This window comes from Arvicola amphibius, chromosome 7 (genome assembly GCF_903992535.2).
Source record: "Arvicola amphibius chromosome 7, mArvAmp1.2, whole genome shotgun sequence".
NCBI lineage: Eukaryota > Metazoa > Chordata > Mammalia > Rodentia > Cricetidae > Arvicola > Arvicola amphibius.
In genome coordinates this window covers 103046017-103072780 of record NC_052053.1, presented here as the reverse complement: position 1 = coordinate 103072780, position 26764 = coordinate 103046017, and the positions used below count along the sequence as shown (strand labels likewise).

At 41.4% G+C, this 26764-nt stretch overlaps 1 protein-coding gene across 2 annotated transcripts in view; it reads right to left on the bottom strand.

Moving 5' to 3' along the window:
* Ppp2r5e (protein phosphatase 2 regulatory subunit B'epsilon) overlaps positions 1-26764 on the bottom strand; it is a 144580-nt gene that overhangs the window by 57039 nt on the left and 60777 nt on the right. For both annotated transcript variants that reach the window (XM_038336779.2, XM_038336780.2), the window contains exon 3: positions 10962-11158. In XM_038336779.2, coding sequence (XP_038192707.1) covers positions 10962-11158 — 197 coding nt within the window. The remainder of the gene's footprint in view (positions 1-10961; positions 11159-26764) is intronic.

The window sequence follows — 26764 nt, the reverse complement described above, 5'->3', positions numbered from 1 at the left end:
AAATCTCTCTCAAAGTTCTGAAGAATTCTTGAAGGACAAAAAATTGTTAAGACAGGAAGGGCATGAATATACAAATATATCAGGAAAAATTATGTAGGTGACTTACAGAGAAGCTAGAAGAAAGTGAGAAGTATGATCAACACATTCTAACTATGCATGAAATTTTCAAAAGATAATTAAGTTTTTCTCCATTAAAGAGTGAACATGGCTACCCACAATCAACATATCAGCTGCCCTTGTCAGAAGCAACCAAAAATACAAAAAATGACTTAAGAATCTTTAGATTTAGGGCTGGAGAGACAGCTCAGTGGTTAAGAGCACTGGCTGCTTGTTCTTTGAGAAGTCCTATGTTCAGCATTAACACAGTGACTCACAACAGCCCATGAATGTAGTCCCCTGGGATCCAATGTCCTCTTCAGGTGTGCACATATGCAGACAAAACACCCACATACATAAAATACAAAATCTAGGGAGGGAGGGAGGGAGGGAGGGAGGGGGGGGAGGGAGGGAGGGGGGAAGGGAGGGAGGGAGGGAGGATCTTTAGATTCAGAAAAATTCAAGGGGGGAAGGCATGGTGGCACAATCTTTAATTCTAGCACTCAAGAGGTAGAGGCAGGTGGATCTCTGAGTTCAAGTCCAAGCCTTGTCTACAAAATTAGTTCCAAGACAGTCAGAAATACAAAGAGAAACCCTGTCTCAAAAAAAAAAAAAGAAAAAGAAAAAGTTTAAAGGGAAAAGCATAGTACAGAGGCAACACATACACACAAATACACAAATCAATATATAACTGAAATTCTAATTGTGTTAACTGTTATTAACAACCTACCCAAACTGACATTAAGATAAAGTTGCTCCCAGAAGCAACAGCTTATTAAATGAAAATCGCAGTGCCAGGGGTGGGCTACCACCCTAAAAGCTGTTGGTCAGGGAGCCTCCTGGAGGCCCCCAAATAACCCAATTGCCATTGCTATTGGTTGTCCATTCTGGTAGAACACAAAGAAAGCAAACTAGATTCGGCCTGGAAACTTCCTCCCTGTGGCCTAGCCTTCACGGCATCAGAAGGCGCTATGCAGGCTCCTAGGGGAGAACAGGCGACAACAGTCTCATGCAGCTGTAGACCACATGAGCAATCCTGTCCAGCCCACAGGATCAGCCTGTTCGCGAAACAATGGTCAGTCTGTCACGACAGTAACCAACCACTTCCTGACTGTTGCCTGTCCTACAGCACAGAATCCACACATGGTATCACGAACCCAGTCAAAGGCCATGGCTGGGGAGGTCACGGCATTTGTGGGAAGCCACCGCTGCTTTGAAAAATGGACATGATGCACCTGTCAAACTGTTTTCAAAACAACTGCAAATGGCCTTAAAATAGTGCTGCCAGAAGCTCTGGTCATGGAGTCTTTCCTTTGTAGTGATCAGTAGTGACAACAGAGACTAATAAAGGTCGAGCATTAAGAACAAATGATTAAGGGCTGAGGAGATGGCTCCATGGTTAAGAGCACTTGCTGGTCTCAGTTCCCAGTATCTCTGGTGGCTCATAACTATCTATAACTCCAATGCCAGGGAATCCAAGACCCTTTTCTGACCTCTGCAAGCACCAGGCACAAACTTGCTAAACAAACACATAGATGTAGCAAAACACTAATACATATAAAATCTAAAAGAGAAAACGGAAAAAAAAAAAAAAGAAGAAATGACTAGGGCTAGAGAGATGGCTCAGCAGTTAAGAGTTCAAACTACTCTTACTGAAGATCCAAGTTTAATTCTCAGCACCCACGTCAGCACTTCACACTCACCTGTAACTTCGTCTCCAAAGGATCCAACACCCTCTTCTGGCCTCCACAGGCACATTCACTTATATATACAAATCTTTACACAGACACACCCACACACATAAGATTTATTATTTACTTTTATTTTATAGGTATGGGTGTTTTCCTTGCATATGCATTTGTGCACCATGTACATGCAGTGCCCTCAGAGGTCAGAAGAGGGCAACAGATCTCCCAAGATTGAGTTATAGATGGCTGTAAACCACTACGTGCTCTTAAGCAGGCAATGCTATTAATCACTGCGCCATCTTTCTAGCCCCAGTACTTTTTTTTAAAAGAACAAATGACTACTGAATACATCCATAACAGAACATCTGAATCACCTCCTATGAGGTTCAAGGAACATAAAGAAGGGGTAGAAAGACCAGAGGAGCTGGACAAAGTGGGAAGGAACTAGTGTGCAATGCTAGCTTAGGGACATGGCATGACTGTGGCACTCTTCAACAACCAGCAACTGTGATACCTACAGAAGATCTGCACAAGACTGTGTATACTGCCTGGGAGCAGGAGGGCTCAATGAACCTCCAACCTTCCATGAGAATTTATATGTAGTTAACAGTTGATGGAGGAAGAATACATTTCCTTCAATGGCATGGCCAATGGTGGAGGTGCTCAGGAACGTGTAAGCAAACCGCTACATCCTGGCCCATTCGCATGTAACTACTCAAACTCACCAGATCCCATGCTCCCAAAAAGGAAAGGGGCACAAAGGTAGAAGCAGGGCTAGTTGGGAAGAGAAAAGGATTAGCAGACAGGGAAACAATGGAGAGCAACAGAAGGAAGGAGTGAATTATGACCAAAATAGGTCGAAGTGTGAAAATGCTATAATGAAACCTATTATAATTAATACACAGTAATAAAAATACTAAAACAGAAAATCTAAACAGTTATACATACACTTACGATACTGAATACATGAACAAAGACCCTCCTATGTAGGTTGGAGGTGCAGTTTCAGTGGGAAAAGTGCATGGGTTCAGTCCCTATCACTGGGGAACAAAGAGAAAGACCTCTTCACAGAGCAAATTCCAGTTTCAGGCAGTTTCATGCTCTCACCTGAACATCTAGTGCAGATGGTTAATGCACATATGGCAAAATCAAATTTAAACCATTTGAGAATCTTTCCTTCCACATAAAAATACACAGAACATGCACATAAAATTGCAGTCAATATTACAGAGTTCAGTAACACCAGGAAATAAATCTGCGTACCTCAAGACAATAAATACTGCTAAAGGAACATTAACCAGAGGAGCACAGGGTGACAGTTCAAGGAAAAGGCAAAATACCTGTCAGTTTCTGTTCCTCGGACAAATGGTAAAGTGTAACATCTGCCTCTGGCCTTGCCTAGTTGATTCTTTCTATTCTTTCTAAAAATGTTTTTTAGTGACTTCATTATTACAGTCGTAACCTCTCTCTTATGTACCAAGAATCTAAATTTCTAATATGCTTCTGCGGTCCTATATCTTGAACTTACCAATTCTCAAATTTTCCCAATAACTCTAGTTAGCAAGCACCTTTCTCATATAGCACCATTTAGTTCTCTCCAAAATCTAGTCAGGGTATAATTGTATTCGCTATCAAATGCAAGACATGATAAGCGACAAGTCCTTACATTCCCATCTGTTACCATTTCCAACGCTGCATTTAATAAGCTAATGCTATATTAATAACAAGAAGTCCTTTATCTTTCAGTCAACAGGACACACAGTTAACAAAGCATCCTAAATTAATTTGTAAGCAGACTCTGAGGCCCTTAATTGAGAATTTCTAATTCTCCACAGAACTGTATTAGTCTAGTAGGAGGCTAATCAGAGCTATGGTTTCCAGTTAAACCAAGAATGTATTTTTAAACAATGAGCACTGAGATAATCAAGTGACATGATATAATTTGAAAGTGGGGGGGAGGGGGGGACTCGTGGCTGAGAAACAATATGAAGGACTCAAGGGAGATCTCAAGAGAAAGAAAAGACTGTTCGATATACTTTATACTAAAGCTGCATTAACTCTGAAACTCGAAATGTCCTCAGTCTGCAGTATACTGAGAGATTTAATCACACACTGGGAACAATGCAGGCTTGAAGCCAAGACTAGTCAAGTCATAAAGACAAAATATGAAAATAATAACAGCAGTGACCATGTGATAAAGTTGTGTAGTTTTTGTAGAGAACTCAAATGAAGCCAGCATATCCTAGGTCCCACTGCTACAGGAGGAATCACTGTCCGTCTCCATGGTCTTAACTTCCTCGTTCTGCCCACTCCTCAACCACCTTGCTCTCACCTGGACCATGGAACAGAGAGCAGAGACCCATCCTTGTACCTGCCTCCTGCACATCCCCATGCTGACAATGAGCAGTTCTGTATCTGCCTTTCCACATTAGACTTCCCACAGGAACTTCAACAGCAACCACAAAAACTCAACTCCTCAGCTTCCAAGCAAAACCTGCTGTCCCTTAACAGAAGCCCAATGACCACAGCCACCTAAACCACCACAGGGGCTTATGCCACAGCCATCGAATCTCCTTCCTCTCAAAACAGCCACATAAACTATAAGTGGTTTTTCTGCACTTATAGGTGACTCTCATGAGTTTCCCTCCCTCCTTCCCTCCTTCCCTCCCTCCCTCCCTCCCTTTCTTGCTTTCCTACCCTATCACCTGCTATTGGCTTACGGCTGCACATCTTTGCCAGTGCAGCACTCCCCTAGTGACCTGACTTTACCACACTCTATCTGTTCTGCTGCTATTAAAATATAAAATGCCAGCCAGCCAGATGGTAGTGGCGCACACCTTAAATCCCAGCACTGAGGGTTGGGGGGCAGAGGCAGGCGGATCTCTGAGTTCGAGACCAGCCTGGTCTACAGAGTGAGTTACACAAAAGGGTTCAAAGCTACACAGAGAAACCCTGTCTTGAAAAACCAAAAAAGAAAATTAAAAAAATACAATATATATGTACATGTATATGTATACAAATATATATGCATACATACACACACACACACACACACAAATATACCAGTCTTCTACTTCAAGCCTTCTGATGGGTCTCCACTGTCTACAAGGTACTTCCACAAACTGACACACATTAACATCTTCAGCTGCCTACACTTGGCGCTCACTTGTGCACATGCGCACAAACAACTGTTAATGCTACAACATGGCACCACATCTCCTGTATAGCAAGTGGTTTGGGGATTCCCTGGTAGTTCAGTCACCTGGAAAATCTTTTCATATCCTATTAAAAATTTACTCATTCTGGATACTCTGCCATGACCCCCCCCCACACACACACACCTACCTCGAATCAACCTTTTCTTTCTCTTCCCTCCTTACCTAATATATAATTGTATTAGTATAACATCTTTTAATTTGCTCACATTACACTTTCTACTGTTGGCAGGAAATAACAGCCTTTTTTAATCATTCAAACAATAATATGCGTATGAACCGGATATGGTGGCACATGCACGTAATCTCTATCATAAAGTGAGACTGACTTAGGCTACAAAGTAAGTTCTTGCCAGCCTACGCTACATACCGAGGTCCTGTCTCAAACAAACCAAAGGCTGGGAATATAGCTCAATGCTGATGCACGATTAATTAAAGCTCAAAGACTGATACAGGGGTTCAAACTAAAGATTCAAAAAGCAAAAGCAGCCAGACTCTTACCTTGACCTCAGTCCAAAATGGTGATCCTGCCTCCAGGAATCTCAGAATGAGACTGAGAGCTGTCTCCTCCCATCTTATATTCCTCTCTAGGACTGGGATTAAAGGTGTGCACCACTGGGATTGAAGGCATGCACCGCCTGGTTTCTATGGCAAACTATGGGATTAAAGGTGTGTGTTACCACTGCCTGGTATGTAAGGCTGATCAATGGGGCTGTTTTATTCTCTGATCTTCTGGCAAGCTTTCTTTATTAAAATACAAATGAAATGCCACTATATAGTGCTGTGATGTTTGCCTAGAATATATAATGTACTGAGTTTGACATTCAACACCACCAATTTTTTTTTTAAGTAAAAGCATGGTATTAAGTCATTCAATAAATACCACTAAGAACTAACAAAGCCAATGCTTTTACCAACAAGACTATATCTCACATTTGGAGTACCCTCAAATGAAGTATTTTTTTAAAGATATGCAAATACAAATACAGATATAAAAATCTACATAGTTCAGCAGGGTAGTGGTGGTGGCATGCCTTTAACCCCAGCACTCAGGAGACAATGGCAGGCAGATCTCTGTGAGTTCGAGCCCAGCCTGGTCTACAGAGCTAATTCCAGGACAGCTAGGACTATCACACAGAAAAACTGTCTTGGGAAAAAAAAAAAAAAAAAACACAGAGAGAGAGAGATATCCAATTTAGATAAATAAAAATGAATAGACTATTTAATCCCAGCACTCAGGAGGCAGAGGCAGGCGGATCTCTGAGTTCGAGGCCAGCCTGGTCTACAAGAGCTAGTTCCAGGACAGGCTCTAGAAACTACAGGGAAACCCTGTCTCGAAAAACAAAAAACAAAAAACAAAAAAAAAAAAAAATGAATAGACTATTGGAAGGCAAAAAAATTCTAAGAAATATTTCAAATGGCTACATGTGACAAAACCAAAAGACATTATAAATAGAATGTAACTCAAAAAAAAAAGCCATAAAAACGAAAGTTTGACCCTAGAGAGAATGTAGAGTACAATACAACAAAGCCTAAAGTAACGAAAGGTCCTGATACCTTTTTCCATTAGAGAAGACACCACAAAAATACAAAAGAAACCACTTACCTAAGTGAACAGCTACTCTGGGAAGTGCTTAGTAAACCTTGAGAAAGCCATTCTAAATGACTTGGATAGTGTCGGTCAAAAGTCATCCGTTTCAGAACTGGAAGGATCTGAGATATCATCAGCTCCCTTCACTAAGAAGAGAAGAAACTGAAGCTTGGGAGAAAAATGAGTTACCAAAGACTCACTAGTTAAGATGAGAAATATGGGCAACGGCTTCCACATGCTCTCCCTGGGACTCTGCCCTCTATAACCACTCTTCCCCTGGAGGTAGGTTGTATGATATGCTGTTGATTATATTTACACATAAAATGTTTTTCTTTCATTCTAGTAGCTTGTGAGTGGTACCCAGACTTAATTTGGATGGTAAAAGTGGCTTCCCAAACTCATACCTTCCTTTCTACTTCATTTGCCCCTCATAAGAAAACCAACTCTCCAAGTATAGGTCTAACAGGTTGGGTCAGCTTTGGGTATTAAGGCTGACAGCATGCCATGTCATCCTGACTCATTCCTCATCCTGGTTTTCAAAACCCAGCTAGCATTTCACTAAAACACCATGACTTCCTTATCCAGGTGAAGGGTTTCATTTCACAACCACAAGAGGAGCAGGTAGGGGCAGGTGACTACTCCCCAGGCAGGAGCATCTTGGAGCTACAGAAATTGAGAGAAACTAAGGCAATGGAACAGAATACATCCAGCTGATAGAGAATGTAAAATCTATAAACAGGGGCCATGCATATTCAAGTATCTAATAGCAAAGCATAATAATGTTATTTATTAGTGATGGTGCACGCCTTTAATCTCAGCACTAGGGAGGCAGGTGCAGATGGATCTCTGTGAGTTTGAAGACAGCCTAGTCTACAGAGTGAGTTTTCCAGGACAGCCAGAGCTACACAGAGAAACCCTGTCTCAGAAAACAAAACAAATGCTATTTACTAAATAGTCTGCTGTGTGATAGGGACTAGTCTAAGAGATTTAAACACTTTATTGATAATCTTCACGATCCCCACTCCAAGAGAGGCATGACACAGGGAGATGAGCAGTACCAGAATCTCTGCACACAAGAACCTTAGAGGTGGGGAGAGACAACCAAAATGACCTTTGGTTCCAAGGCTTCTTACAGAAGAAGGCAGTAAGCACACTGTTAGCCTGTACACACACACTGAAGTCCTGAGAACACCAATGCGCACACGGCACAGTCATTTATTTAGGCAGACTTCTCAATACCATATGAAAACTGAGGACCCCAAAAAGAAGAAATTCTCAGACATAAAGTAAGGTGGCCCTTGAACTCAAGAGGGTTTACTTTCTATTCTATCATAAGAACTTCTTACCTATACATATTCCAAATTGCATACATGCCATAGCAAATTAGTTGTTAACAAATTCTACAAATTATATATGAAAAGACAATATACATCTGAGAACCCTACACAAAGTGACTTTGAAGGGCTCTAGAACAGTATGCATGAAACCTATTCAAAGCTGCCTAAAGCAGGGCTCAAGAATGTCTTAAAGCAATATAAATGGCTTAAAGGAGACGGGAATGAAGGGCAGGAAACAATGGACTCTTAGGAGACTAAAGCTGGCTAAGGATAAGCTGGTTCACAAAATGAGGAATTTTTGCATTATGCTAAATAGTAGGTTTAATGACTCAATATAACTGAATGATAGAGTATCTTCATTACAATTTCAGAGCCTGAAATCAGTTAGGCTCAGCTAAGAGGCATTCCAGAGCCTAAGACATGCGGGACAGTTCCTCTCTAGGACACTTTATCTCTTACTCGGAAAAATTAGGTGCATGTGTGGAAGGAAAAGGGACAGCACATTCCCTAAGAGTGGACTGCCAAGAAGCAGAGGACATGAAGGCTGGAGAAAGCACTAGGCCTATCAAAAAGAGTTGACACTGTAAGTCAGCCGTGTGGGGGAAACAAGAATTAGAATTAAGGGCCAGACTCTAAAGTACATGAAGGGGTGAAACGGGGAGAGAGGGAGATCAAATGCTTGTAGAGACAGAGCAGCGGGGCTCTCATTTCAGTCACTCTGGGAGTTAGTTTGACAGTGACTTACAAAATATTTATCCTAAGACCCAGGAATTACACCCCTCACTGTCTACCCAAAGGATCTGAAAATGTATGCCCCACACAAACATGAAGATTTCCAGAGGCACTTTAGTTGTAACTGCCAAAATGTGTTTGAAACCAAGATACTTAGTAGGTGAATGAAAAGACCGGCTGAGGCACATAACGGGATAGAACTGAGCACGAAGAAGAACAAGCTGGCCGGGTGTGATGGTTCGCACTCTAATTCCAGTCCTAGGGAGACTGATGCAGGGCTGCTGAGAATTTAAGACCAGCCCAGGCCACAGAGCACCTTCCAGGCCAACCTATTCTACTATATTTAACCCACCTCAAAAATCAAAACAAGAATGGAAAGACATAGAAGGCAATCTGAAAAGGGCGTCTTCCCGATTCAAAAGGCAGAACTAGGAAGACAGTAACAGGCCAGCAATGGCAGCGTGAAGCTGCTATGTGATACTGTAATGGTCCATCCACGTCACTAGACTTTTATCCAAACCCAAAGAAGGCACAGAACCAAGCACGAGTCTAAAGTAAACTACAGACTCTGGTTGATTACAGTGTACCGGTGTAGTTGACCTATTATGACAAATGTGCCATTCGGGATGGTGATAGCAAAGGCCACACATGAGTGGCAACTGGGGCAAATGGGAAATCTCTGCACTTTCAATTTTGCTATCTATATAAAAGTAAAAGTCTACAATCTTAAAAACAAGAAAAAAAATCACTCAATATACAGATACCCTTTTAAAAGGGTAAACTGCTAATTAAACACAGTATATTCATACACTGAAATGCCAGGTAGTTATAAAACAGTGTGGCTTTACATGTACTGATAAACTGCTAAGTGAAAGAAGGAATGTACAGAAAGTCGGGGAGCACATCATTAGTGTGTTTACACAAGTATTCATGCAAACCCATTGGCATATGCTTCTGTCCTCATGAGCTAGCTGCAGAAAGTCACAGAACAAAGTTATAAGCTGAGTGTCTCTGAACACAGAAGAAGTTCACACCAAGAGTGCACGCTCTGCAGAGGACAGGTGGGCAAGAGAAGACATTAAGTGTCTGGCTGGGAGGTTTGGAAAGGACTGCCCAACAGTGTAACTGGTGGGATCTGAGACTAAATCAACCTTCCTTCCCTCTTTTAAAATGCTCAACATTGTATTTGTGGCCTCTACCTAGCAGACGGTGGAATTACTCTCTTCTCATAAGCTGTGACTACCAAACATAGCTCTGGACATTGCCAAATGTCCCCCTGTGTAACAGCTAAGTTACAAAACACTCTTGATAACGTATTATTGTAAACTAATAACAAATCCAACTCATATATATATATATATATATATATACACATATATATACATATATATATATATTTAATGTCCCATATATATTTCTTTCCCATTCCCCCTCAGATCTATATGGTTGTCCCATACCAATCACTATCACAAGCTCATATTTAAAAGCCCCTCCCAATGCTGAGCAGGCACTCCACATGCCTGTTCCTCTAGTGGGCTTCCCAATGACGCTCGGGTCCTTTCGAACCTCCGCAGCAGCACTGCATGAATCAAGTTACCAGCCTTCTCCATTCCTCCCACCTGCCTCCAAAACAATGACCTCTCAATTCATAATCTTCTCGGATGCTAAGGAGGGCAACCACACCACAGAAACCTAACAGTCAAATTTTGGCTTGATTTTTAAAAGGCTAATGTAATTAATGACACAGTCAGAATATAACTGTTTGCATTATACAAATGTTTCTTCCTGTAATTCCTAAGGAGCACACAGAGTGCTGTTGTTCTAACATCATGAAAGGCATCACTCCTGACTTCAAGGGAATTACAGAGAGCGGGATTCATCATAAAGCCAAGAGAGGCCTTAACTAGGTTCTCTAAATCACAATTTTATTAGGTATAATCCCATTTCTAATATGCCACAATGAAAGGGTGGCAGGAGTTAAGATACTCAACAGGCTTGAATATTTTCAAACAGATCTACAACTGGTTGATTCTCTCTCCCGTGTCTTTGCAGAGATCCAAGGCACACTGGCCTCAGCTTCGCACTCTGAGGTCACTCCTTCCATTCTGCAGTCGGTGAGACGGTCTGGGTTTCATCACCATGAAATCATGCTCTTCAAATCCTAGTGCTGTGCTTGCATTTAGCTCTCAGGAGGTTGGCCTTTGTTTGTGGAAGAGACCTCGGTGACCTCACTGCAATCAATACACCCATGAGTGGCTATGGAAGATGCTTAAGAGTGTCAGCGGCGAAAAAAGCAACTCACCATTCTAACTACTTCAGGGTAAGTCTGCTCTGTCAGACAGCCTCTGCTTATTGTAATGTAGTCCACCAGTTCATTAAGAGTGGAGCGCTTGTATTCTTTCATTTTTAGATCAGATAGCGTGTCCATGAAGTCAAAAATGACACAGCACTGCTGAAGTTTCTTTAGGAACAGTTCAGGCTGCTCTGAGGTTGGAACGTCTGAGAAAAAAAGAGGAAATGGTGTAAGTCTATCATCAATTCCAGGCAACAGGAATTCTCTGAGAAAGTTACGTCAAAAGCGAACTCAAAAGAACAAGACAACAGTGTTCTTGCTAGCATACACACAGTCAGGAGACACCGTAAGCACCCCACCAGAGACCCACACAAGTGACTGCATTTGCTATTCTGCAAATGACTAGATCCCAAGAGCCACCTGCAGGTTAATATGAAGTTTAGCCCAAAACACCCCAATGCCAATATCCTTAATATCTAAAATCATTGAGAAAGGCCAAACTTTCCTTTATAAAGTGACGCCACCAGTTTTTGGTTAATTTAAATTCATTTACCAAAAGACTTCAGAGCAGAAATGCCAGTCTATTCTTTTCATGTTGACTGTTGACACCTTTGGTGTTTAAAGCAATGGCTACATGTGGGTTTTGCTTTCAGTTTCTTCTGTTTTGTTTTATTTAGGTTTGGGCTCCATGAATTTGCTTTGTGAAATAAACACGGAAAAACAACAAAATGAAATAATGCCAAAAGTATGCCAACTCAGGGACATGGCTCAGTTGGTAAAGTGCTTGCACACAAGCATGAGGACCCAGGTTTAACCCCTGCAGTCACAGGAAAGCTGGTAGGCATGAGAATGCACATCTGTAACCACTCACTGAGGCAGAAGAGAGCAGCAGTGTCCCTGGGCCTCGCTAGCCAGCTAGCCCACCTAGCTGTTAAGTAAGCCCCAAGTCCCTGGGAGAGACTCTGTCTCAAAAACTAAAGTGAACAGCTTCTGAGGAACATACCCAAAGCTGACCTATGGTCTCCACATGCACACACCCAAGCAGACACACAAAAAGAGCACATCAGAAGTGGTAACATAAGAACAAATTTCACTGAAGTCTTTATCTTTTGACCCATGTTCTTCTTGAGCAGTGAGAAAAACCCACTTACATCTTTGTCCTCAGAGGGCCAGCAAAATGGCTAGTAAGGGAAAGGCATTTCCCACAAACCTGACAATCTTATTTTAATCTCTGGAACCCACATAATGGAAGGAGAACGCCTACTCTACAAGTTGTCTTCGGAGCTCTACATGTGTGCTATATTTATTAATAAAATTAATAAATAAAATTTTAAAATAGTTAAGTATTTTCAGAATAGACTTCTGTTCTCTTTTCAAACATAGGCGAATTAGGGGCTAGGGGATATAATAGCTCAGTTGGTAGAGCACTTGCCAAGCTTACACTAGTCCTTGCTTCAATCCCCAACACTGCATGATATTACAAGCGCTAACACTGGCCTGCAATCCCTGCATTAGGGCAATAGAAGGATCAAGAGTTCAAGAACATCCTCAAGCTTGAAGCCCGCATGGGCTACATGAGACTATCTAAAAAGGGGCGCCAGAGGTGGTGGCAAGATAGTTAAGCAGTTAAATATGCTTATTACCAAGCCTGACTCCCTGAGAGAAGAGAAATAAGATTCTAAAGTAAGGCATCAGAGAAAACCAGAGCAAAACTGTTTTCTGGACAGGAAAAGACCATGCATTCATGAACTCGGAGCAGCTGTAGATGTCTGCACAAGACCTGCGCAAGACCAAGTGGGGCAACAGTCTAGCATGGAGAGGGGAGAAGGCGTTCACAAGCCTTTTTCCCTAACAGAGGAGCTATGGACAGCTGATGACTTCTAGAGGAGGGAAAGTCGGTTTTCTTAAGTATGTGGCTCCTGGTAGGACAACAGTGACCAAGTGGGTGGTGGCACATCCAGGAATACTGAGACAGCACAAACTGAAGCTGAGGGAAGGGTAGCGAGGTAGAGTTGATATGGAAGAACTTAGAGGAAAAAATGAGGGATGAATGTTCTCAAAATCATTTCATGAAAATCACAATAAACAAAAATATTTTTTAAACTACATAGTATAGCCGGAAGTAATATCACAGACTTTAATCCCAGCACTTGGGAAGCAGAGGCAAGTGGATCTCTGTGAGTTCAAGGCCAGCCTGGACTATATGAGTTCTAGAATAGGGCTTTGTAGTGATTCTGTCTCAAACAAAACAAAACAAAACAAGAACCTGCATAATATAAATTTGAATCCCATACCATAACAAATTGCTCTAAGGATATAATTCAACTAGCAGTGTTTGCCAACTCCATCGATTTGAGAGAGAGAGAGAGAGAGAGAGAGAGAGAGAGAACGAGAACAAATAGCTCACACATTTAGCTCAAAGATGTGGGGTAATTTTAACCAGCTAGGAATTTTCTCCAGCTAGGAAGGAATATGATCTACAGCTGGCTAGTCTACTTCTCCCACTTCTTTCTACTTTACCCACCCCTACCCTATGCTGTAGCTTCCCGTGAATGGCAATGAGAATTAGGATCGGTGTAGTGGTTTGAAGAAATGGCCCACAAAGACTCATCTATTTGAACGCTTGGTCCCTGTTTGGTGAAACTATTTGGAAAGAATTAGGAGGTGTGGCCTTGTTGGAGGAGGTGTGTCACAAGGGGTAGCCTTGAGGTTTCAAAAGTCAAAATTATTCCCTATTAGCTCTCTGCCTCCTCTTTGCAGATAAGAATGTAAGCTCACTTCAGTACTGACCCTGCCTGCCTGCTTCCACACAATCTACCATGATGGCTACCGACTCATCCTCTGAACTTAGCCCTGTAAATATTTTCTTCCATAAGTTGAATTGGTCGTGATGTTTGTCTTAATAGACAAGTAACTGACACATTCAGAGTAGGCTCTACTGCCAGCATCCAAGTGAATAATTCATTAATACTGAGAATACATTTAGAGGTAAGCAGGTGGCATTCTATTTTAAAAAGAGAGCAAGATGATTATTGGGATTTCATGATGAGTTATGGAACCGGGAACGATGCTTGGGTCTCTAGCCACACCCACATGGCCTCGGTGCTACTGAAGGACTCCGGGACACTTGGCCAGTTTACTCAATACCACGGAGGTAAATGGAACAGAGAAAATGCTTACTACTGCAACATCAACTAAAGGTTAAAATCTTCAGGGGATTTTTAATTAATCCAAATTTTGATAGCTTAGATTAAACAAAGCCCCCAAACCAGACTGTCTACATGGAGAAGGCTTACAAGTACATAGGAAGTCTGATACATCAGTAAATGACAGCTTTTTAGAGAGCAAACCATCATTCATGCAAAAACAATGTCTGTGGTCACTCAATAGATTTACATATTTAACAATTCAAAGCATTCAGGCAGTTGGCATTTAGAAGCTTTTTAATTGTAAGCAGTTGGAATCCATCCTTTATTAATGTGAACTTATCCAGCAGACAAATCTGAAGCAGGCTATCCACCTACTAGATGAGACAATAGCAACTTATATTTATTGGATGTACTGAGTATATTCTGTGTTCTAGTCTAAGCACTTAGACATACTAACTCTCATTTAATCTCTACAACGATATACATGAATAGGTGCTATTTTCAACTTAATAGATGAGTAAATCAAGACAGAGAAATTCAGTATCTTGCCCAGAATCCCACTGCTAATAAACAGTAGAGACATGATCCATACCCTGGCTGTGTGGCTCCAGAGCCTGGACTCTTCCACACCATGCAGCATTCAGACGCACAGAGCCAAAGATTACATTCCAGAAAACAGGGCACATGCAACGGCAGCGGCAGATGAAAATAGAGAGAATCACAAGTACGATCCCAGCACAACCCCATTCATCAAGCAGCACACTGAGTTCCTCCTTAGCTGCCTCCAGAGCTTCCCAGACAGAGCAAAGGCTTCACTTTCTATTCTTTATCCTTTATCACAGATTAAATTCTTCTTAAAAGGCCTCCCTTCATTAAAGAACACAAGCAGGCAGGACAAACCACAGGATGCGGGGGCGTCCCTTCAACAATTTGTATAGTAACAGCCTGAAAAAAAATTTCCCATCACAACTCAAGAATGAGCTATAAAATCAGTTGAAGAGCCAGGACAGCATGATCTCGCATTCCCAACAGCCTGGGAAACATGAACAAGTCTGTCAGTCTCCCTTTCTCCCCTCCCCCCTCTCAGTGGTGTTGGTGGGGGGTGATCCAAGCAAAGAGACTGACCTTGGGACTGCACTCCAGAGCTGTGCTGCCCCCGATCTCCATTCCCTTATCTCCCTAGTCCTAGTGGATTGTGTAAAGATAGGCTGAACAAGGACCAGAGAGAAGTGCTGGGTAGTCCAGAAGATTTCGATGAAGTAGAAGTTTAATATGGATCACTCCAAAAGCAAATATACTCTTTCAAGAAACACTTATTTGAATGGGAGGAGAGGGGCTGGAGAGATAGCTCAGCAGTTAGGAGCACTGGCTACTCTCTCAGAGGACTGAGATTTAATTCCCAACACCCACATGGCAGCGCACAACTCTACAATTCCAGTTCCAGGGGATCCAACACCTTCACAGACATACAAGCAGGTAAAACACCAATGCACATAAAAATAAATAAATTTAAAAGGAAGAGGAGAGGACTAGGTACGCTGCTCCCCTGCACTTGAAAAGAGAGAAATCTCATTAATCACAAAAAGAAGGTAGTGTCCAGCCAGTACATTCTGACCACAATGTGTAAGCAACAGTTGCCACCTACTTCCCAAATCCAAATCACCCAAACATCTAAACACTTCTGAAGTAACTTAAAATCGAAGGAATATATTAGACCTTTAGAAATAAATATAAATTATTAAAACTTAAGGTCATCTTAGAATCGCCAAGCAGGCAATCAACAGATTTATCACTATTTTCCAATGGAATTCTTTGGCCTACAAAAGCCATCCTGCCCCACAGAGAGTTCCATGGAATCATGACCATTAATAACAAGAAATTGATAAGTGCTTGCATAATAGCATGAAGGTCATTAGCACAATGACTCTCAGGAAGAATAAACTGACCTAGTTATTAGAGTGTATGAGGTTCCACCAGGTCAGGTTCCATCAATCTGGAAGGCCACTAAAGTTAAACCATGTCCAGAAGGGTTCTCACTGAAGAAGTCACTGCAGTGAGCAGCAAAGTTGAGCCACAGTCTTCCTCTTTCCTCTCTATCAGTAAATGCTTCTCCATATTTCCATCACCATCTCACTACATCTATCTCCCCATCAGTTGCCACCCATTAACAAGATAAAGACAATGTTCACTTGTGCCATTATCACTTCTACTGTTAGGCATTTTTATTTCATAAAAAGCATTTTGACCTAGTAAGTCACAAACAATATTTCATCAAACGAAGACAACTATCTTTTTTTATATTGGGCTGGCCTTGAACTCACTGAGATCTGCCTGCCTCTACCTCCCAAGTGCTGGGATTAAAGGCGTGTACAACCACTGCCTAGGATACAACTATCAATTTTTATAATGCATCAAATAAAATCAGGCTTCAGCCTTAGGAACTAGAGCCAAACATAACGTGATCATTCAAGATACATTCAAAATCATTCACTATACAAAATATAAGACTCTAATCCAAAACCAGACTAGTAACTAAAGTACTGCATTCTTCACCTCCAATTTTTGTGTATTCAAATTGGCTGTTGATGGAGATGGTAGTGGGTGCCGTTATCATTTCTGTTAAGCATTTTCGTTTCATAAAAAAAGCATTTTAGATATTTCATGTGTAGTCAAGGCTGAAAATCACTGTTGTTAAAGCAAGAACTTTAAAATCCTTTTATTCCCTCCACCTCTGAAACCCCTTTTGTTTGTTTCTTTGTTTAAGGGCAGTGGTGAAAACTCTCAGTCTCTTTAGCCAAGAAAGAATCTCCACCAGTGAAAGCATTTCTTCTTGGTCTTGGTCATGAAAGCTGAAGGCAGCGCTGGCTGCATTCAGAACTCTTGCCAACCTAGTGGGAAGCTTTCAAAACACTTTGTTGATTCTAGTGCCCACTTTTCTATATAGCTTCAAAATTCAGCGCACAGAATGGCTTACACAAAAACAATACTGCCAAACCCCTGAGCACACGGCTATTGGCCACAGGAAAAGAAAATTCCAATATGGAATTGTCCAGACACAAGGGAGGGGCCAGCACTGTAATAAAGAACACTTACCATTACAACACATGTATTAAGCTTCTAACTCCCAGAATGTCCCAGCCACTACCACTACTGCAGCTGAAGAAACTGGTGTCTAGAACAGTCGAGAAACTTGCCCAACATCACAATCAACATCGCTAATAAGAGCTTAGTTCCGCCCCCCAACAGTCTTGTGCCAGGGCCCACAAGAGGGGTGGTGGTAGCTGTGACAAATAATAGTCACTAACCACCGCTATCATGACTAGAACTAGAATCAGCTCGCTGTCATGATTACTGAATTCTTTAAGAAGAGTTACACTGGCCTGCCTTCAAATACGAGTATGTTGTAAAACTGAAAGGCCTACAACTAGTCTTAAACAAATGAATAGAGAAGACCTAGCTTAGTTCTCAAATCATAACATATTATTTATTACTCCAGTTTAGATAATGAGCATGTGTTTATTATTCTTTCCTGGAGCTCTTCAGTTTTCTTCCGCAAAGCCAATACACGTGGTCTAATTTATAAACAAAATCCAAAGGTCACTACTGTAACCACACACTAGAATGACCTAGGCAGCAAAATTCTGATTTGAGGCCTCTGTGTTGCTCTGACACTATATTTATAACAGAATAAACAGAAAAAAAAATAGATGTGGACATAAGTCTGTGGACACACACACTACTGACAAATATGTTTGTTCCCAACACTTTGTAAACTTCACCTTTTAATGTCAAGGTAATTACTGAAGCTTGACTGCACAAGAAATGAAATGCTGTTAAGTTCTTCAACCTCTAATTATAGGTATAAATTACTTTCTTGTTACCAACTCACCACAGGACAGAAGCCACCAAAGCCCCTTACTTACAAGGTTAGTGTCTCCATTATTAATTCATTTCCTGAGAGCTTATTTCCAAATAAGGTGGAGACACCAGCAGCATTTTGCATGTGTGAATTCCTGGAGCCTGCTGAGCTGCAGGGATGGCTCAGCGGATAAAGTACCTGTGGTGCAAGCATGAAAACTGGAGTTGGGATCCCCAGGACCCATGGGAAAAGCCTGGCAGGCAGGGCAGTGATGGTGTGGGGGTCCCTGGAGCAAGTTGGCTAGCCACATTCAAGTACACATACTGAACTTTATTTCCCCCATGTAAATCAATTGTAACTTAAATTTTTTTCCGCTAGAAAGAAAATTATACTAAAGAATAGAGGAAAATATAAGTAACATATTTAAGAGAGAAAACTATTTTAATGTGTAGTCCTGAAGCACAAATTTTAAAACTATGTTAATTTTTAATGATACAAATTTATGAATGTAAAAAGTAAAGAAGGCCAGCTTACATAAAACTGTCTCTTCCTAGTAACATCAAGTAAAATACTGCCTCATTTTCTAAAATTGCATTCAAATGATTAAAAACTAGATGACTTTTAAGAATAAATACTGGGGGGCTGGAGAGATGGCTCAGAGGTTAAGAGCATTGCCTGCTCTTCCAAAGATCCTGAGTTCAATTCCCAGCAACCATATGGTGGCTCACAACACCTGTAAAGGGGTCTGGTGCCCTCTTCTGGCCTGCAGGCATACACACAGAATATTGTATACATAATAAATAAATAAATATTTTAAAAAATAAATACTGGGGCGGGGCTAGAGAAATGGCTCAGCAGTTATGTGCACTTGATACTCTTGCAAAGGACCCAGGTTTGATTCCTAGCATCCACATGGTGGCTCATTGTCTGTAACTCCAGTTCTGTGAGACCTGACACCTTCAGGCCTGATCACGTAGCAAGCATGCACATGGTACACATTTATACATGAATGTAAAACAACATACACCAAAAATAAAAAGAATAGTTTTTAAAATTAAAAATAAAAAAGACTAAACAGTGGGCTAAGGAAACGACTTGTTTTGCAAGTGTGAAGACTCAAGTCCCATCTCCAGCACCCACAGAAAAGGCGGGACTTGACTACAGAAAACCTATGTACTCATTCATTCACCCACTCACTAAACAGCCACTGTACACTTATCAAGGGAATTCACAGACAAAGAAGCCCTACCTAAGCCCAGAATGGTGGCACATGCCTTTAAATCCCACTACCCAGGAGGCAGAGTCAGGCAGATCTCTTCAAGTTCAAGGCCAGCTAGGGCTACAGATATTGTAGTACTCCTAATCAGTACATTCTAGGGGAGGTAGGAAGGGAGATGACTAAAAATAATAAATGCATTTATTACATTATATGGTGCATGCTTGGGGGTAATGTAATAGTGCATGAGGCAAAGCAGACTACATATGCTGGAGCTGGGAGGTAGAGTTTTCAGCACAGAATTCACCTGAAAAGAGAAATTTGAAGCCAGATGTGACAGTGTATGCCATGGGCAGGCAGATCTCTGTGAATTTGAGGCCAGCTTGGTCTATGAAGCAAAATCCAAGACAGCCAGGACTGTTACACAAGGGAACTCTGTCTCAAAAAGAACAAAAGAAAGGGGAGGGAGGGAGGGAGGGAGGGAATTGATTGAGATTGATTTGAGAAAGAATACTCAAAGGAGGTACAGGAGACCAGCAAAGAAGATGTCACCAAGAAAGCATCCCACTCAAAGAAGCAGCAAATGCAAGGATCCTTTAGCAAGAAGGAATATGCAGAGGAACCAGAGGGTAAGAGTATGAGAGGAACCAGGGGGAAGGAGTATACAGAGGAACCAGAGGGAAGGAGTATGCAGAGGAACCAGGGGGAAGAAGTATGCAGAGTAACCAGGGGGGAGGAGTATGCAGAGGAACCAGGGGGAAGCCAAGCAAATGGCCCTGAGTAGAACTGCAGTCGACTGAAGGGTAAGAAATGGAGAGCACAGGATCACCTTGGGATTCTGTCCTAGACTCCACACCTTTACTGTTTACTAATACTTAGTTTTCTTATCTGTAAAACAGAAAATATATTTTACAAGGTTGAGTGAGGATTAAATGAAAGGCTATCTATAAAGGTAGATGTACTTTTAGGAAAAAAAATTCTTTGACAAAAACTTATAAAGTATCTATAAGGCACAAAAGAGAGCGGATTTTCTACTTTTATATTTTATGATTATTTCTACAGGGAATTCCTTACATTTTAATATAGCTTCAAAATTATTTTAAAAGCACTTTTAAAATAAATCCTCAAGTATGTCTAGAAACGTGAAATTTTTGTTAATATTGTATTCTAGTAATATCAAACACCAAATGCTATCTATCTGGACACATACACGATCATACTCTGCCTTCTCTTCCATAGCTGTCTACGACAGCGACAGATCTGAGCGTACAGTTAAAGGGAGTCAGCACAACAAATGTCCTGGATGTGTGACAGAAGCCCATTCTTTCACCCAAAAGTGTAAGCAACAAAAACTTTAAAGATTACATTACATATGCCACACCTGTAAGGTGAAGAAATATGAAAGACCAGAATGAAAGATCTGCAGGAAGCACTTATTTGGTTACATGACACGACCCACACAAAGTAACTTCCCAATAAAATGCGACACGGTTTTCAAATTCCACTGATTGAAGACCTTTTCTCGGGAGATTACTTCTACAGGGATAAAACTGGTCTAAGCACTTCCATTTGTTTGGAGGATTAACATCATTGTGAATCATTCCAGAATGAGATAAACTGTTTTTACAATATGAGGTTAGAAACAATGGGGAGGGAGAGTGTGGACAGACAGACAGACAGACAGACAGACAGACAGACAGAAGGGTGGCCAGATGAACAATTGAGCTGCTAATTTACAACATATAGTTCAGACTTCTCATATACACCATAAACTTTTAAAATATGATTTAGAATACCAAAAGAGAAAACAAAGCATCAACCCAATATTATGATGAGCACAGGTGCTCATCAGCTGGAGCTTTTAAATAGTAGACCTTAAGCTCTTAAAAGTGACACAGCACTAAGACGAATAACATCTAATCCCAAAAGTATCAAAGCTTACATTTATAATTAAAGTCAGAATCTGAGTAATAAAACCTAGTGACAGCATGTAATACAGGCCCTAATTATGGAGCTACCCTGTGCTCCATTTAGGATGGCTATTACTTAACACACATTAAATACAAATGTAAAGCCATATATTAGTTGAGCAAATCCAGAATTACAATTTGAAATAATCGGGTAGGAGAAATAATATCCACTTAAAATCCCAGTACACATAAAGACATTATTATTCAAACCTGAAATAGAGAAATTAAATATATGTATTTCAGTATGTATGTAAACAGGATGTAATTGTACAACTCTAAAACCAAAATGTGGAGAGTAATAACACAGAGATTCTTAGAAAGGCAGAAAAGTGCCTGGAAAGCACTTTCAGAACAGAAGGGTATTTTAACATAGTCAACAGTTAAGATATTAGCTTTGGCTCAGATATATACACCCAAGTCCCTTCCCTGCTACTGGCTTCCTTGGGACAGACAGGCACCGGAGTCTGGAGCTACACATGCTGATGATGCATTTCTAAGCCCTAGGTTTTCATAAATTCAGCATTTCTATGTTCAATGTCAGACCCTAGGACTTAGCTAAACATGTCACTGGGTAGTTCAAACATTCCCTCTTCTGTTACCCTGGAAACAACTTTCCCTTTCAGGTAACATATTACTGTTTATGAGCCAAATGAAGTGTGGGAAATTTGAGCCCATTTGATTAAACACAGTCAGCAGAAAGCTAAAATGGAAAACTAAATTCACTATCTCAAAAATCTACCAATTGTAATTCTGAAAAAAATCACAGAAATATTTAAGATTTCAGATAAATTAGACTGGCGGGAGGGGGGGAGATGAACTCATTCTGCATTCTTCCAGGTGGCTGAGGTGGTTGTGTGGCTCACGCCCACCCAGTCTGAAACAAGAAGAGCTGGATTCCCACGGGCTTCACATGTACCTTCTGAGCAACTGTGGGTAAGGCAGTGCGACAGTTGAGACCACCTGGATCCCAACGCGGCCACTGCTTGGCTGAGGCTCTGATGTTTAAAGGAGGGCAGCGGAGCTGCACCTATCCTGTAGAACTATCTAAAAATACGGCAGCGAATAAAGGGGCACCTGGAAGTCTTTTAGAACATATATAATGTCCGATAAACTTTAGCTCCTAAATTACTGTTAATAAACAGAATGAGTATAAAAATGAAAAATTCTCAATGACAGCTCAAGAATTTCACAAAAGACAATACAACACAAACTAGTTCATGCAGTACTCAAGTACAGAAAACTTTAAATGTGTTTTCTGAGGGGGTGCTTTAGCGGCAGCATGCCGGTACACATAAATCCTCGGCATCATAAAAATAAAGCAAGTATTTCTAACTTGTTGGTACAATCAATTTTCCCTCCCTTTTTTTGGTGTGTCTAGTTTTTCAAGCAACATTCAAATAAAATAATGTAGAGTTTAATCATTATGATCCACTGAGATTACTGGATTTACTTGATAGAGAAAGGGCAGCAGTGCAAACGAGGGATGTGAAACAACCCAGCTGTCACGGCATGCAGAAGCCAACCACACAGTAGCTTCTAGGCAGCTTCTTGCCCCACCATGCAGTTAAAGCACTCAAGTTATCAAGCACTGCACACAGATGACAATGCCCCTTGACAATGGCAACAATGCAACAAGCTCAGGGGAGACTTTTTTTTCTTGGGGGGGAGGGGTATTCGACACAGGATTTCTGTGTAGCCCTGGCTGTACTGAAACTTATTCTGTAAACCAGGATGGCCTAGAACTCCACCTGCCTCTGTCTTCTGAGTTTTGGGTTAAAGGATGCAGCACCACGGCCTGGCTAGAGGAAACTGTTCTAAGCAGCACTCTCAAACATTTAAAAAACTATCTTCTATCTGTACACCAGCACCAGGCTCACTAGGATATGGAAAACAAATAAAAAAAAGTGTGCTTCGGGGCTGGAGACATGACTCAGTAGTTAAAAGTACTGGCTATTCTTCCAAAGGACCTGGGTTCAATTCCCAGCACCCACATGGCAGCTCACAACTGTTTGTAGATGCAGGGGATCTGGCACCCTCACACAGACATATATTCAGGCAAGACACCAATGCACATATAAATAAATTAAAAATCTCAACTGGGGGGAACCAGATGTCTTATGCATAGAGGACCCACATATCCAGAGGGGTCGGAAGGACAGGATGCTTCAGAAACTGTTCATCTTTTATATACAGCATGCCTCTCTCAAGGATCTTTAATACCAGTGTCAAAGGCATTTGCTACGGAATGAGAAACCAAAATAAACAAGGGTCACTGAGGACAGGTCAGGTGGGAGATTCACATTCTGAAGAGCTAATTCCTAGTTTGGAATAGTTTCTGAAAATCCTGAATGAGTCATCCTTTCCCAGTCATTTCATGTGTATATAATAATAGTAAAAACTTACTAAGCATTCACTCTGCTGCAGTCTCCATTTGCAGCAGTTCAGAGTATTAACTCCTTAAGTCTGCTCCCCACTGTTGCAAGACATATTATTTTGCATAAGAAACAGTCACAGAAATGTGACTTCCCTACCAGCACACAGCTAGAAAGGTACCCACACACACTATTCCACCTCTGCTAAAAGTCATGCCAACGAGTCCAACAGTTTAAAATCCACAGCATGTGCTAGGGTGGAGGCACATCTGTGAGAGTTAACGTTTTTAGTAGACATCAACACAGGCAGGCACAAAGTCATCTATTTCCTGACAAAAGGCAAGGGTGACCATAACCTCCAGCCAACTTGCTATTTCTTGCTATTTAAAAGATCCCCCTATGCTGTTAAGGTCTCTCGAAGGAAATCTCTGTCTTCCAGCATTAGCACTCCCTTTGCACCTACACTGGTGCTTCAAAGACATCCGCAGTCCATGTGTTTCAGAGGGTAATAAGGGTGTCCTTGTTTCATTTTGTGCTGGAACACCTGTCATTGGTTAGTTCCACATGAGTTGTAGGTGATGAGTCTGACTGTTCAAATCTTTGTTTTCACGAGCACAGCCTAAGGTCGTGAAGACCACAGAGGTGCCATGCCCAGTTAGTAACGGAAGTTAAGGAAAGCATGAAGGAGACAGGCCAAGAAGACATTCAGTGCGAATGAGCAAGTGAGCAGGTTACAAAAAACAGGAGCACAGACCTGGAAGGTTTCTAAGCATTCTTAATAAAATGTGTCGTTCACAATCCTAATAACCATGTAAACTAAGCTGGCTAGGTTTGATCTCTCTGCAGTGGAGAAATGTAAATTTCATCAAGGATGCATGATTTACTCAAAATTCTAACATTCAAGGCATATTTTATGGGCTACACAAAAATCACTCCTTCCTTCACAAATGTACATTATTATACCCTAATAAAGGGTTTCCCTACTAGAGTTGGTTCAAATACTAAGACTTCAAATCAGATTTAACTATTTAGCCAAGTGAAACTTACATTCATCACTAGATGGCTATCAGTTCAGAAGTGTCCTATGCCCTACTACACAGTCTTCCTGGAAAGCTATTTTTGTAGCTTATGTATTCCGTTACTGCACTGTTTACCTTAATAAAAACACAGATCATTATAGTGGCTGGCAGTCATGGTACTGTCAACTTTCCTTACAATTCCAAGTGCTTCCCAACCTACTTACATCTGCGAGCCATGAAGCAGCCCATCACACTCTGATAAGCCATGCGGAAGATCATAATGAAAGCAGCCATAATTGAATAAGAAGTTACAGTATGATATCTGACCAGTGTCCACAGATACTTTGAAATTAGGAACAAGATGAATCATTTATACCAAAAGTATTAGTCTTATTTTTTAATACACACATATCCAATACATCTTCATTTAAAATAGTTATTAACAAGGACTAGAAGTGACAAATGGGCTGTTCCCAGGAATATCATTCATGAAAGCTACAGAAACTACTAAATGTGTAGATCACAAACGAAGTAACCACCATCTATAGTATTTCATAAGAAAATAAATGCTGGAGGGCATGGATTATAGCTCAGTAGCAGAGTGCTTATCTCTCATACATAAGGCCTTAATCTCTAGTACTACAAAATAATTTTTAAATGAAACACACACACCAGAAATAATTGCCAAGCAAGCAGTTAGTAAAACTACTTGCTAGGCAACACATGGACCTGAGTTCTGATGCCCAGCACTTACATAAAAGCCAGGCTTAGTACATTTCTGTAATCTCAGTGTTAGGGAGGTGGGGACAAGAGGCTTCTCTGGCCAGCTAACAAAGCCAGAAGAGCTTAGTTGATCTGGGTTCAGTGAAAGACACTGTCTCAAAAAATAAGGTGGTGAGCTATAGAGGAAGATAACTGATGTCAACCTATGCTCCTCACACATAAGCACACACATGTACATGTGCAAAGAGATGGAGGGAGATGAAGGGAGGGAGGGAGGGAGGGAGGGAGGGAGGGAGGGAGGGAGGGAGGGAGGGAGGGAGGGAGGGAGAGACGGAGGGGGAGGGAGGGACGGAGGGAGGGAGGGATCATTACCATTTAAATTAAGAGAGCATGTAAGTGAATACACATCCAGACCAGGAAGGAGGTGACCCAGTGGGTAAAGCTGCTGGCCAACAAGCCTGACAACCTCAGTTCTACCACTGGGACGGAAATATTAGGAAGAAAGAAAAGACACCAAAAATTATTCTCTGATCTCTACATATATGCCACAGCACATGCACACCCACAAACAAACAAATAAATGTTAAGGAAGGAGGGAGGGAGGGAGGGAGGGATGGGAGGGAGGGAGGGAGGGAGGGAGGGAGGGAGGGAGGGAGGGAGGGAGGGAGGGGAGGGGAGGGGAGGGGAGGAGAGGGGAGGGGAGGAAAGGGGGAAGGAAGGAAGAGCAATCAGCTCCATACTTTGTTTTATACATGGTTAGACTATGTATGATGTATGTAGAGATGGTAAGTGTCCAGGCTCACACAGTTGCTGAGTGCCAACTGCTATTAAGGGCTGACAATGAAGGCTGGCCATGGACACTCACACCTGCAATCCCAATATTTTGGAAGCTGAGGCAAAAGAAGTGCAGGTGTGAGGTCAGCCTAGACTACACAGCCATACTGTAAAACAAAACCGGGGGGCAGCAAGCGAGGGGTGGTGCAGACATCCACCTCAGCGAAAGCCACCCAATACACTATCTAAAAGCAAATGTAGACCAGTAAATAACTAGCACTTACTGAGGATTCCCAATACATGTCTCAAACTACCAGCTTGCCATGATAACAAAAGCTAATGAGTCAAACAACATTTACAGAAATTACTTCCTAATATCACAGTTTACAAATGGAGAAAGTAAGGTACACAAAAACCAAGTATCTTAGCCAAGGTCACAGCAGCAGCTATAGAGAAACACAGCACCAAAGCCTGTTTATTCTCGCCATCAGCAGGTGAAATGAGCTAAGTTCCTAAAGGCCACATCGAGCACATGACAACATTCCGTAAGCAATACCAGTAACACTCAATTTTCACAGTAATCATATAAAATGAAAATAACAAATGACAAAAGCAAAAGAAGGTAGGGAAGAGATAAAGAAAAAGACCAATAGACAATGCTGCCATAATAAAAACAGCAAGTGTAAGTTTTGAAATAGAATAACTAAGTTAAGGGCTGGGGAAATAGGTT